General features: G+C 63.3%; 1 protein-coding gene across 1 annotated transcript; it reads right to left on the bottom strand.

Moving 5' to 3' along the window:
* Positions 1-316: 316 nt before the first annotated feature.
* Positions 317-11,995, bottom strand: QSOX1 (quiescin sulfhydryl oxidase 1). Its single transcript, XM_050900596.1, is given in 15 exon segments — positions 317-2,063; positions 2,066-2,278; positions 2,281-2,364; positions 2,772-2,951; positions 3,190-3,334; positions 3,443-3,565; positions 5,535-5,664; positions 5,858-5,992; positions 6,462-6,607; positions 6,844-6,934; positions 7,728-7,830; positions 8,006-8,054; positions 9,406-9,506; positions 11,730-11,943; positions 11,945-11,995. Coding segments are annotated over 15 exon segments (2,193 nt in total). The 3' UTR covers positions 317-1,635.
* Positions 11,996-12,129: the final 134 nt, after the last annotated feature.

The raw sequence follows: 12,129 nt of genomic DNA, 5'->3' as shown, positions 1-12,129 counted from the left end.
ACCCAGCGGTGGGCAGGACCGGCACCCAGCTCAGGGGACACAGCCCCCCTCCATGCTGGGATGAGTCCAAGGACCCGGCTAAGGGACATGGCCAAGGCCAAGTGGGCCAGCAGTAGCAGGGCAGGGGTGCCAGCCCCACATCCCGTGGAGGTGTGACCACGCACAGACACCACAGAAGAAGGAAAGACGGAGCAAGAAAATTTATTTCAAGGGCAAGTGAGGGAGGAAGGGCCGGAGGAGCCAGAGTTCCTGGTGCCCGGGCAGCAGTGGAGCCGGCCACCCTCCTTCCCCATTCCGCCGGCCCTCGCCTCCCACCTGGGCAAAGTGAAGATATCAAGAAAAAGGCTCCAAATCGGATTGACACCCCCCCTCCCCCTTAATAAAGTTTATTATCGGCCGGGCTCTAATCCTTTTAAATCCCTTGCGTGGGGGGAAGGGCTGGGATTAGGGGAGGGCAGCGTAATCCCAATGAATTTGTTACAGGGGGATTTAGACAGCGCCGGGAGAGCAGATGGCTCCAGCTCCGGCCCCGGCTCTGGAAAACAACCATTTTCCTTAATGATTCCTAACAAGGATAAAAGGGCAGAGAGAATCGGGGACAGGCGCAGGGGGCCTGCGCCCGCGGAGGTCCCGGTCCCCGGGGGGATGCAGGGATGCTTGTGCGTGTCTCCCTGCTCTGGACCACGGGCACAGCCGGCACCGAAGTGCAGCTCCATGGCTCGTGCCAACTTTTTTCCAGTGGCTTCCTGGCCCCCCAGGCTCCCTCCCCATCACCCTGCTGGAGGACAAACCACGAGCCACCCCAACCACGGGGACACGCCGGCTGTAGAAGGGACAGCTGGCCAAGCCACGGGTGCATCCAGAAGCAAAAAGCAGGAGGAAAATGTACAACAGTAACAATTAAAAATATTTAAAGGATTAAAACCAAGCCAGTGCTCTTCCTGGGGTGATGGGGGGAGGCCAGAGCGGGGACAGCCGGCGGCGGGGGGACGGCAGGGAGGGGAGGTGCTGCCCTGGTGTGCCTGCATGGTAGGGACCAGCCAACACAGCGGGGCTGGCATCGGCAAAAATAATTTATTCCACTAAGACAAGCAGAGAGCAAGCAACAGCGCACGGAGGGGACGAGGAAAGGCGGGGGGCCCCGGTCCACGTCTCAAAGTGGGGGACACACAAAATGCAGATGAACCCACGACTGCCACCCCCTGCCCAGCAGTGCCCACTTTTTGGGGGGCTAAACCCCCACCCTCCTGGCCCCACTAGTGGTTTGACCCCAAAGGGCTGCTCCCCAGCACGGGACTGGGCTTCCCAGTTTGAAACCAGCCCAGCGCCAGCAAGCTCCCAAGGGCAGCTGGGTGCCGAGACCCGAACCGCTGTTGGCGTCCCAGCTCCTGCGCGCCTGAAAACGTGGCACTGTGACCTGAGGGGGGGATGCTCCGACACCTCCTTCCCCCCCAAAAACAGCCCTCCACCCTCTGCCCCCCACCCTGGGTGAGGCAACTGCTGCAAGCAGGGCAGATCCTGGGGGGGGGGATGCACCAAACCCCTTCCCACTGGGGGACAAAACGGTGTCCCAGGGGTGCCCCGGCTCAGCAGCCCACCCACCCTGGGGGCAGCCCCCGCCCCCCGCAACCGCTCTCAGGCCACGGGGAAGCCGGGGCGGCCTTTCCGGGCGCGGGTGCGGAGGCGGAAGAAGGTGTACATGCCCAGGAGGCACATGGAGGAGAGGAAATAAAGGGCGACGCAGAGGCTGATGTCCAGGCGGGAGAAGCCCAAGCCGAGCACCCGCAGCCAGGGGCTCTTCCGCACGCCCTCCCCAGCCTCCTCCTCCTCCCGGACCAGGACAGCGGGAGCTCGCCGGTGCTCCCGGCCCACCCCGGCATCCCGGGGCAGGGCGATGGTGTCCCGCTTGCTGAGCCGCCGGCGCCGGCCGGCTGCCGCTCGCAGCGCCTGGCTCTTGAAGTGCTGCTCGCTGAAGGAGTCCAGGTCCACGATGTCCTCGCTCACCTCCCGCAGCTTGGGGTTCAGCCGCACAATGCTGGGGCGCCGCGGCTCGGGGGAGCCCGTCGCCCCGGAGCTCTCGTCTCACCCTCCGTCTCCTTTTCGTCCTCTTCCTCCTCCTTCTCTCTCTCCTCTCGCAGGCCCTCGGTGCTCAGCCTGGCACCCGTCCCCTCCCTGGCCATGGGGACGGGGTCGACCTCGGCATAGTCCGGGTAGATGTTGGCCGGTGAGAAGTGCGCCTTGAGGAAGGTGAGCACAGCCGACTCATCCCAGGTGTGCACCCCCGCTCCTCATTGTGGCACTGGGGACACATGTCCGGCGGAGGCCACTGCAGCTTGGGGAACTTGGGGTCCTCCGTGTCACCTCCTGCAGGGACCGGAGCCAGTGAGGGGGTTAGAGGGGACATGCGACACAGCCCTCCCCTTGTACTGGTACAAACACCCTGGAGCATCCAGCAGCTGGGGACGGGGATGGGGACGGGGACATTTGGAGGAGCCATCTCAGGAGGAAGGGTCCTCCGAGGGCACGTGGCGGCTTTGGGAAGCTCCCTGCAGGGAGCGTGTAAGACCCAACTGCACCTCCGTGGTGGTCTGATGCTGCACGACCAGCTGCTGTCCCCTGTGATGGGGGACGATGATAACGGGATGTCCCCACTGCTGCACCCCAGTGCAGCCATTTGCCAGCTCCACCCAGGAGGAGGGAGGCTCCTCCACCTCGCCTCCCCTTTTCCCCTGGGAAGCCGCCCCGGCTCCCCTCCTCACGGCCCCCCTTACCTGCCAGGCGAGCGTTGACCTTGTTGTGGTGGGACCAGAGCCAGAGGACGGCCTCCTCCCGGCCCGCCACCTGGTCCATGGACTCAGCCGCCATGGCCTCAAAGTGCTGGGCACACTCCTGGCAGCCAAAGAAGTGCCGGACGTAGCAGCGCATGGTGCTCAGCACCTCCAGCGGCAGCTCTGGGGACAGGAGAGGATAGTGGGGGACGGGAGGGCGAGTCCGGACCCCGCAGTGCCACCGCCATGGTCCCACGGCTGAGGTGGCAACACCACACCCCGACTCTGCAGCTCTTGCCCTCCCCGCAGACATACCTCAGGGAGAGACAAGCCTTTGCCTGCACTCAGCATCCCTGCCTGTGCCACAAACTGTCCAGACACCCCCTCCCCGAGACCCGAGCCCCCCCAGGGACACCAATACCTTTGTCGGGGCCACTCTGGGCAGCCTGGACGGTCAGGAGGTGGAAGACGGTCCAGAGCCCGCAGGGGTAGCCGCGGAAGTGGGGTTCGCTGCCCTGGCAGCCCACCCAGGTCATGTTGGTGGGGAGCACGGCAGGGTGGGAGGCCTGGAGGACAGACGGACACGGCGTGATGGAGCTGGCAGATAATGCGGGGTGGGGGGGAAAGGGGCAAGGAGAGGAGAGCGGAGGCTGGGGTCTCCGTGGGTGCCTTACATCTTTGTTATTCTTCATGGCTTCCTTCAAGGCGCTGCGGGGCAGCTCGGGCTCCGTCCAGTTCCTCAGCCAGCCGTCCAGGGACTGCAGGTAGGTCTGCACGCAGGGGCGCCCGGGGAAGTACTGCAGAGGGGGGAGAGGGGTGAGGAAACCCAGACCCCCCCACGAGCAGGAGGGCAGCCCACCAGCACCCCCAGCTCACCGGGACGGGCACTGGGCAGCACCAGCATCCTCTATGGCAGCATGTGCCAGAGGGCAGCACGGTCCCGGCGAGGTTTCGGTGCGCAGCCCCGAGGGGCTGGGGGCTGCGGCGTGTCCCCCCCCCACAGTGGCGAGGCCCCTGGGTGCATGTTCAGGCTCTGAACCTCGGTCCCGTCTGAGGGGAGGCAAAAAGCCACTCTGACCATAAGTCAGCGCAAAGCCGATTAGCAGCAGCACTTTAAAACCACAGGCGCTCCAGGGAGAGGCGGCAGCCCACCAGCACGTGCCACCGATGGACGGACAGAGGGACCGACCCATGGGGTGGATGAGACCAGCAGCACACAGCAAAAGTGACAGGGAAATGAAAGGAAGGAGCATTTTGCTAAATTCGAGCTGTTTTCCCCGGGGCCTGTGGGGAATCGCACGGAAAGTCCCAAATTCGCAGGGGAATTCATCTGTGACCTGACGTTTCTGCTGCAAAATGCAGTCGTCGTCCCCGGCTCCTTCGGTGGGAGGCTTTGCCATGCGATTCCCTGCTTTCCAGGCACTACTTCTTTCCACGTTAGGATTTTTCCTCCCTCCTTATCTCTTGGGAAGGCAACAGTTAAGGCTAGGACCTGCTGGCTGAGCTCCCCCAGCCTGAGCCCTGCCGGGCTGGCAGCAATCCTGGGGACGCTGCTCCGTCCTGTGGATGAGCGTGGCAACGGCAGCGCCGGCTCGGCATCCTTGGGGAAGCCCCGGCACCCACCACCCACCGCCCCGGTGCCTCCTGCCCGCGGCGGGGACACAGCTTCGCCTCCTTGCCAAATCCGGCGCTCGGCCAGCGAGGGGAAGGTTTGCAGGAAGAATTAAAAGCTGATCAAATAAAACCACTGCTGCTCGCCACCAGCCTAGCAAGCTCATACCTTTGGCCAAGGAGCTGGTGCGATGGGGGATTTACTGACGTAACCTGTGGATCTCATTAAAGGGAGAAATAGCGAGGGTAATAGCTGGGGGGCAACGAGAGGAAGAGCCACATGAAGCTCTGAGCTGAGGACTTAAGACTCGTTGCACCAGTGGCTTCGCATTTGGAGCTCTTTGCTAGGGGAGAGCAGGCAGGGGTGGGAGCGGGGGGTGTCTCGCACATCAGCGAGGGCTACGCGAGGTCCAAACTGAGCACGAGACCCTGGGTGACAAAGGAGGGAGCAAAGAAGGCGGGCATGGCTGGGTGAAGGTCTGCCAAGGAGCCCGGGCTGGGACAGGGATGGGGATGGGGACAGGGCTCCTGCAACCCCCAGAGGTGGAAACCTCAGCCAAACGCAGCGCTCCATCGCACCAGGAAATTAAACTGCCCTGCTTCTGCTGGCTCAAAGCTCCTACACACTTCAATTTCACCAAGCCCAACAGAGAAGAAAAAAGGAGACCTTAAATTAGGCTCTTCCAGAGCCTGACTCAGAGCGGGAGAGTCCCTTTCCTGAGCTATCAAAGGAGCCCGCAGAGATCAGTTCCCCGAGCCGAGCATCCAAGTCAGGCGATCAGAGTTACAAACCCCTCTGATCATCTCTGCCACCCCAGCAGGTGACACAGTCTCCTCTGAAAAAACCTACTGCCTCGACACCTCCTGTAAATGCCGATCCTGCTCTGCTCACCAACACCCGCACCTTGTCTGAAACTCTCCAGCACCTGTTTGGACTCCGGGCTGAGTCTGGAGATCCACAGGGACGGGGACAGCCCCACGGCGGCCATGGGACACGCTGAGCATCTGGACACAGGGCTCACATCTGAAACCGCCATGCTTCACTACCTGCGAGCACTGGGACGTGGTGGCCCGCGCCCTGCATTTGCATTTGACCTTATAAATAGCTACGTGGAGGTGCGGGCAGTTCCTCTCCCGACACCAAAAGCTCCTCACCTTCACCAGCGTGGCCACGTAGCACTTGAAGGCGGCCAGCTGGGCTCCCGACAGCGTGGCGGCACGGGCAGCCTCCACCCGCAGCGAGTAGTGCAGCGTGGACTCCAGGTCGGCCATGTACACCTTGGAGCTGGGGAGGGCAGCGCAACACGATGCTCCGTCAGCCCGTTAATCGCCGTCCCCGGGGACCCAGCCACGATTCAGGGTTTTTCCCAGGGGTAAGGCACGGTCCCAGCCCGTCACCCACCCATGGCCACGGCACCTCCTCCCTGCCCCAGCCCCGGCCTCCCACAGCCCCAAAATGACGGAAGGGGAGGTCTGACCGGTCGGCACGCTTCAGCTGGGACGCGTTGGTCTCGTTGGAAGCGTCGGCGGTTGTGTTCAGCTTGTAGGAGCCGCGGGTGACGCCCGAGAGCATGCGCAGGTAGTAGGTGTAGAAGGAGCGCGCCTCCATGTGCCTGCAACAAAGGAGAAGCCGTGAGCAAGACCCTCTTCCCTCCCAAACAGCCCCCGGCCCCAGGAGAGAGCAAAGGAGATCAAAGGCTTAGCCAGACCGGCAAGTTGGACCTGGGGAATGAGTGCGGGGTGGTCTGTACGCTCCGCTTGCCCCAGCAGTGGGTATCCTGGCACGCAACCCAGAGCAGAGCTGAGCTCCAGGCAGCTGCGCCGTGCCACGTCCAGGCAGATGTGGCGGAGGGATGGCTCGATCACAAGCCATTTTCCCTTCTGCCAGCTCCAGGCACGGCTGGCAGCCCCGTTCAGTGCCCACCAGCAGCCCCCTGCCCCCTGCCAGCCTGTCCGACCCAGCCACTGTCTCCTTCTGAATGAACTTCCTCACAATTACAGAGGAGAGCGGAGAGATGGGGCACAAGCCTGGCACCCCACCAGGGTCCCCAGACCGCCCCCCCACCCGTGTCCCGCACTCACACGGGCAGGCGGGAGAAGGAGCCATTGCGGAGGAGCAGGTAGCCGGAGGGGAAGGTGGTGACGCCGAACTTCTCCACGAGCTCCTTCTCGCTGCTCAGCACCCTCCTCACCGCCACGTTCTCGTACTGCAGCATGTCCAGCGCCACCTGCAAGCCCAGCGGCCCCAGGGTGAGATGGGGGTGCAGGCAGGACCCTCAGCCCCACCGGGGCTACAGCAGGCCTATTTAGCACCCTGTATAGCACTTTGCACCTGCAAAGCAGCGCGCAAGCCGACCGGGGAGGCTGTCGGGAGAGGACTTCCCTGCCAAAGGCACCCAGGAGTTATCGGGCAGCGGGGACGCAGGCTTCAAGAGAAACAGGGGACAAATGCAGCTGTACCCACCTCTCTGGCCACGAAGGAGTCGCTGTTCTCGAAGATCAGTGCCAGGTACTGGTCCTTGTTCCTCTGGAAGAAGCTGCGAACCTCCTCCGTGCTGCAAAAGAGAAGAGGATGGCAGCGGGTGCCTCGGCATCAGCCGGATCTCTGCCCTCCCACCCGAAAGGAGCTTGGCCCTCATCCCCGGGGATTCAGCAGGGGATGCTGGTGCAGGTTCAGCCCCATGGAGCAGGCAATTCCTCCCCGCTGAAGTTTCCAACCCAATTTTCTGCTCCGGTTCACAGGCTTTGAGAAAACTTGCTGGGGTCAGCCAAGGAGGCAGAAAACAAAGCACGGGCAGGGCAGGGCAGGAGGGAGCTGCATGCTTGCCCAGGGGAAAAAACAGCAATGAACTTGAACCAGGGCTCTTGTTTTTTTTGGCTAGGACACAGAAGCACTGGAAACCTGAAGCACAAGCCCAGTTTGACCATTGCTTTGGGAAAGCCAAATGCTCCTCCCCCGGCACAGCGGACAACCGCCTGCATCCAGCAAAGACAACTCAGATCCCAACAAATTTGTACCGAATCAAGAAAAGCCTTTCTCAGGGCAGGAAAAAGCTGCTAATGGCAGTGGCCTCACTCAGCACGGCATGGCGCTGCCACATCCCCGGCCTGGGCGCCACTTGCTCTAATTAAGGCTGATTAGCAGGTTCGTTAGGGGATGCAACAACATGGCCCATCTCATCCGGGCCACGTCAATGGCTCTAGCCTGGCCAGGTCATCTGTGTCTCCCTGGGACATGGGTGATGCAGTGGCTGCTCCGTGCTCATTTTTGGCTCAGGATTTCCCCAGAAACCTGCTCTCCATGGGATGGAGGTCACCAGAGCCACCCCCCAATCCTGCCGCCCCTACCTCGCCGGCTCCAGCGGAGGACAGGCGGGCGGCCAGGCATCCTGGCTCTGCTCGAGGTTGGTGATGATGGCATGGCGCAGGTCCTGAACGGTGGCGCTGGGATCTGCAGGGGGACAGGATGCCAAAGGGTGAGCCCTGGGGAAGCTGGTCGCATGGGCTGAGCCGAGGGGAGCCGCTCTGAGCTGCCTCCCCGAGGTCCCAGCGCATGGGGGTGGGGGGGGCAGCAGGGCCGTTTGTAGCCAGGGTTAAAAAAAAACCCCGTGGCTCTGAATACTCACTGGTAATCCTTATCCCATCCTCTGCCTTCTTGCTAAAAGCTCTGAAGAACTGAAAGGGGAAAAAAAAAAAAAAAAAAAAACACAAGGGGAAACTGAAGTGAGAGCGTTCAGAGTGGGACTGGGAGGCAGTGCAGCCCAGCAGGCAGAGGTTCCCCCCGGACTGGCTCTGCCTCAGTTTCCCCATGACGTTACAGCACGCTAACTGACACCAGCCACCGCAAAGGGAGCTCCCAGCCGTGCCGCGTCTTGCGGGGCATCCCCAGAGGGGAGGGATGCAGGCATGGGCTGGGAGCCATGTCCAGCGAAGGGCTGAGTGCTGGCAGGCAGCAGGGCAGGCGTCTCCAGGGGTCCCGGGGAGGCAGCCAGGACCTTCCCAGTCCTGCAAACCGCTATCTCCCTGCTCCAGAGCTCTCACAAAGCGGGAGAAGGTTTTTTTTCCCCACTCCTGGTCTCCCACAGTGGCTCCGGTGCCCACAGTACAGCCAGAGCAGCAAAACCAGGTTGCGCCAGACCGGTGTTTGCTTTGCAGGCTGGGCTGGGAGCACGGGCTGTTTGCAAAAGGTGTTTGTCGGGGACAGGGGATGCGAAGCAAGTGACTTCTTGGCACCGCCACGTCAGCACGCCTCCCTGCCCTGGGAGGTGTTTCAGTCAATGTCCCATGGGTGGTGGGTGCTCAGGCACTGGGTGCTCAGTCAGATCGCAGGGCAGGGCTGGGGCACAAGCCAACCTGCCTGGCAAACCCCCAAATCTGACCCCACCTTGGGCTGAGCCTGTAAGCCGGGACTGAAGGCATATCTGATGAAACCCTTATCCCCCCCGTTCCATCTCAAGGAGATCCTGGCTTTCGCTGCCTGCAGCTGGAGTGCTTCGGCTTTATTGCCTGTGTTGGAGCGAGGCTCTGTTTGCAGTGGGAAATGCTGCGAAACGGCATATTGACACAGCTAAGGGGCCGGGCATGGGCCCAGGAGGAGGGACGGCACCTCGCCAGCCACCGCAGGAGGCTCCCGGGAGAGCCCCGTGCAGCCTCCCGCAGCATCCCTGCGCCCTCCTCCAAAACCTGCGCCTGCAACCGCCCTCTGCCCTCCAGCAGCCTTTCCCAGGCGTTTCCAACTCAGGTTTCGGACTATCCCCCATCCTAGGAGAGATCCGGCCTCTACGTTTCACCACAAAGCAGCATTTTGGTTTTCCCCCTCCTTGTTGCTACATCACCCAGCAGCTGCGCTGGCTGCAGCCCGGCCGCAGTTATGTTTTGGGGAAGGGCAAAACAGCTCCAGCCTGCAAAGCCTCAAAGGGAATACGTTGGTGCAATAGTACTGTCAATCTGATGGAGCAAGAGAGGGACAGGCCAAAAGGCAAAGCACAATGAAACCAGGCAAGCACCTGGCGCACATAGCCCTTACCTTCAGCGTGGGGAAGCCAGTTATCCCAAAATCGGCGCACACTTGCTGGTTGGCCTCGTCGGCACAGTCGATGGCCGCCAGCATCACCGCAGGCCTCCACTCTGTGGGGACAGAAGATGCGGTCAGCACAGCTCAGCCCCTCTGTGGCCCCCAAAACTGCCCTGCTCCCCACAACCACTGCGGAGACGGCAGGGATCTCCCGCTGCGCCGGCAGCACAGCTCCTCCCGGCCACGAAATCACGGCTCGCCCCTCACAGGAGACCAGCCGATGGTTTCCAAGCCCCAAATACCCAAAGTCACGGTCCGCGCCGGTGTTTAGCGCCCTACTTTTTGTGCGGCAGGAGCGTGGGGAAAGCCGTGCAAGGCGGGACCAGGCTTTGCACGCCCTGCCCTCGCCAGCGCCCGAGTGCAGGCAGCTCTGCCTGCAGCTGCCTGCCCGTCTGGTTCTGCCTGCCCAGCCTCTGCCCCAGCGGGAAGAGGCCGCTGGGAGAAGGGGAGGGATGGCTAACCGCGGCTCGGGGAGAGCAGGGAACACGGGCTCCAGCTCGTCTCACCCCAGACCGAGGGCACGGTTGATAACCAAGAGGAAACAAGCCAAAACCCGTGGCCGGGGCACCATGGTGGAGCCCACCCAGGTGCCAAGCATCCGCTCCCCTGCTGCGTCTCTCCACTGCCGCCTCCCCGGGGAGGACCAGCAGGTCCCTGGGGTAAAACAGAGACAAAGGAAAGAGGGCATGGAGACATTTGAAGCAGCAGTCTCTGAAAGCCAGCAGCAAAATGGAGATAAAAGCTCTGAAATGGCTTCTTTTTAGTGTAAAGGATGCAAGCCGGAGAACGCCCGACCTCTCCTTCGAGCAGGATGGGGAAGGATGTGGCGCCGGCACATGGATGGAGCCTGTGCTGCCCTAGGCGGGAGCCTGCCGGAGATGGGGATCCGCTGGGACCATCCTGTGTCGCAGGTGACGGGGCAGACAAGCCGCTGCCCTGGCACCAGTGGCACAGGAGGGCCAGTGCCAAGCCCTGCCGCATGGAGCCAGGCACACTCCTGGACTCATCAGCACGTGGTGCCCACAGGTCACCCCGGTATTAGCATCCTCCCCGTCCAGCCCACTCCTGTGAAAATCCATCTGTGGGAATGGCAGCGAGGATGCTGAGCTTCCCTGCCCTGCCTCCGTGGGCACCGCATCCGCGGTCCAGCCTCCGGAGCGGGGAGCCCTGGGGGGGACTCTGTTTTGGAGAGGGGCCAGGAGAGCTGGCGTTCCCCCGCAGGGCCCGGGCACGCACCCCATTCCTCACATCCTGCCCCACTGGGGAACGCTGACGGCATCCCCTGGGAGGGACGGCATCCCCTCAGAGGGACGGTACGCCTGCCCTGGCCAGCGCCCTGACTCACTCGGCAGCGACTGCGCTATATCAATTAGCACAATAACAGGGAGAAGTCGTGTGCGCACCCTGGGGATGCCGGGGGAGGCAGAACGAGCCCCGACAGAGTGAGGGGCCCGGCAGTGGGGTGTGCGGGTCCCCCAAGCCGGGCTGGGCACCAGCCAGGCCAGGCATCAAGGTCAAAGCTGGGAACAAACCAGCTGGGATCAGCACCCGGCCCCAGCGCCCTGCCAGCCTCTCCCTGCAGGCACCAGGGAGGAGCGGGCCTGAGGGAGGGTCTGGGGGGGCAGCGGGACCCCCCACGCCTGGGGTAGGCTCAGCCTGAGCATCTCCCAGCCAAAGGGGCTCCAGGGATGCTGCTAAGCTGGGCCTGGCCATCGGGGGGGGGGAGCCCTGGGCATCATGGCGGGGGCCTGGGCCTTCCCACCAGGCAGACGCCCCAGAGAGGCTGGGGCAAGGGCGCAGGAGGATTTAGGGGTGCTGATAGAGGGCAGGGCAAAGGGGATTGAGGAGTGCTGATGGGGAGGGTGCAGAGGGGATGCAGGGGTGCTGACGGGGCCAAGGATGCAGGGCCAGGGAGGATTTAAGAGTGCTGATGGAGAGGAGGATGATAGGACAAGGATGCAGGAAGGATTCAGGAGCACTGATGAGGGGGGGGGACAGGGACACAGAAAGGATTTAGGGGTGCTGATAGGAGAACAGACAGGGATACAGGGGGGATTTAAGGGTGCTGATAAGGACACAGGGACAGAGACACTGGGGATTAAATGGGGTGCTGATGGGAGAAGACAGAGACAGGGATACAGCGGGGAAAAACAAGGTCAAGGACACAGGGAAGGTTTGGGGGTGCTGATAGGGCGGGCAGGCAGGGATGCGGGGAAGGGGGGGAAGCAGGGCAGCGGGGCACAGGGCAGAGGCGGGCAGCCGGGCCGGGGACTCACCGCGGATGTCGTGGGCCAGGGCCCGCCATGTGGGCGCGAAGTGGACGCAGTGCCCGCACCAGGAGGCAAAGAACTCGACGGCCCAGGCGCTGGGGGAGCCCAGCAGCCGCTCCTCCGCCCCCGGCCCCAGCAGCTCCAAAGGGTCAGTGGCCGAGTACAGCCGGCGGGGCCGCGCCGCCGGCAACGCCAGCGCCAGCACCAGGACCGCCGCCGGCCACCAGCGCCGGCCGCCCGCCGCCGCCGCCACCCCGCGCCCACCGCCACATCGCCCGCCAGGCCGCCCGCCGCCGCCCGCGCCTTTAGGGCCGCCCGCACGCCCCGCCCACTCGGGGCGGGGACGAGGGCGGGGCCAAGACAGCCCGCATCGCGGCGCCCCCTGTCGGGCGCGCAGCCGCGCAGC

This window comes from Gymnogyps californianus, chromosome 8, assembly GCF_018139145.2.
Source record: "Gymnogyps californianus isolate 813 chromosome 8, ASM1813914v2, whole genome shotgun sequence".
NCBI lineage: Eukaryota > Metazoa > Chordata > Aves > Accipitriformes > Cathartidae > Gymnogyps > Gymnogyps californianus.
The sequence above is the reverse complement of the archived record's forward strand: the minus strand, read 5'-3'. Positions and strand labels throughout refer to the sequence as shown.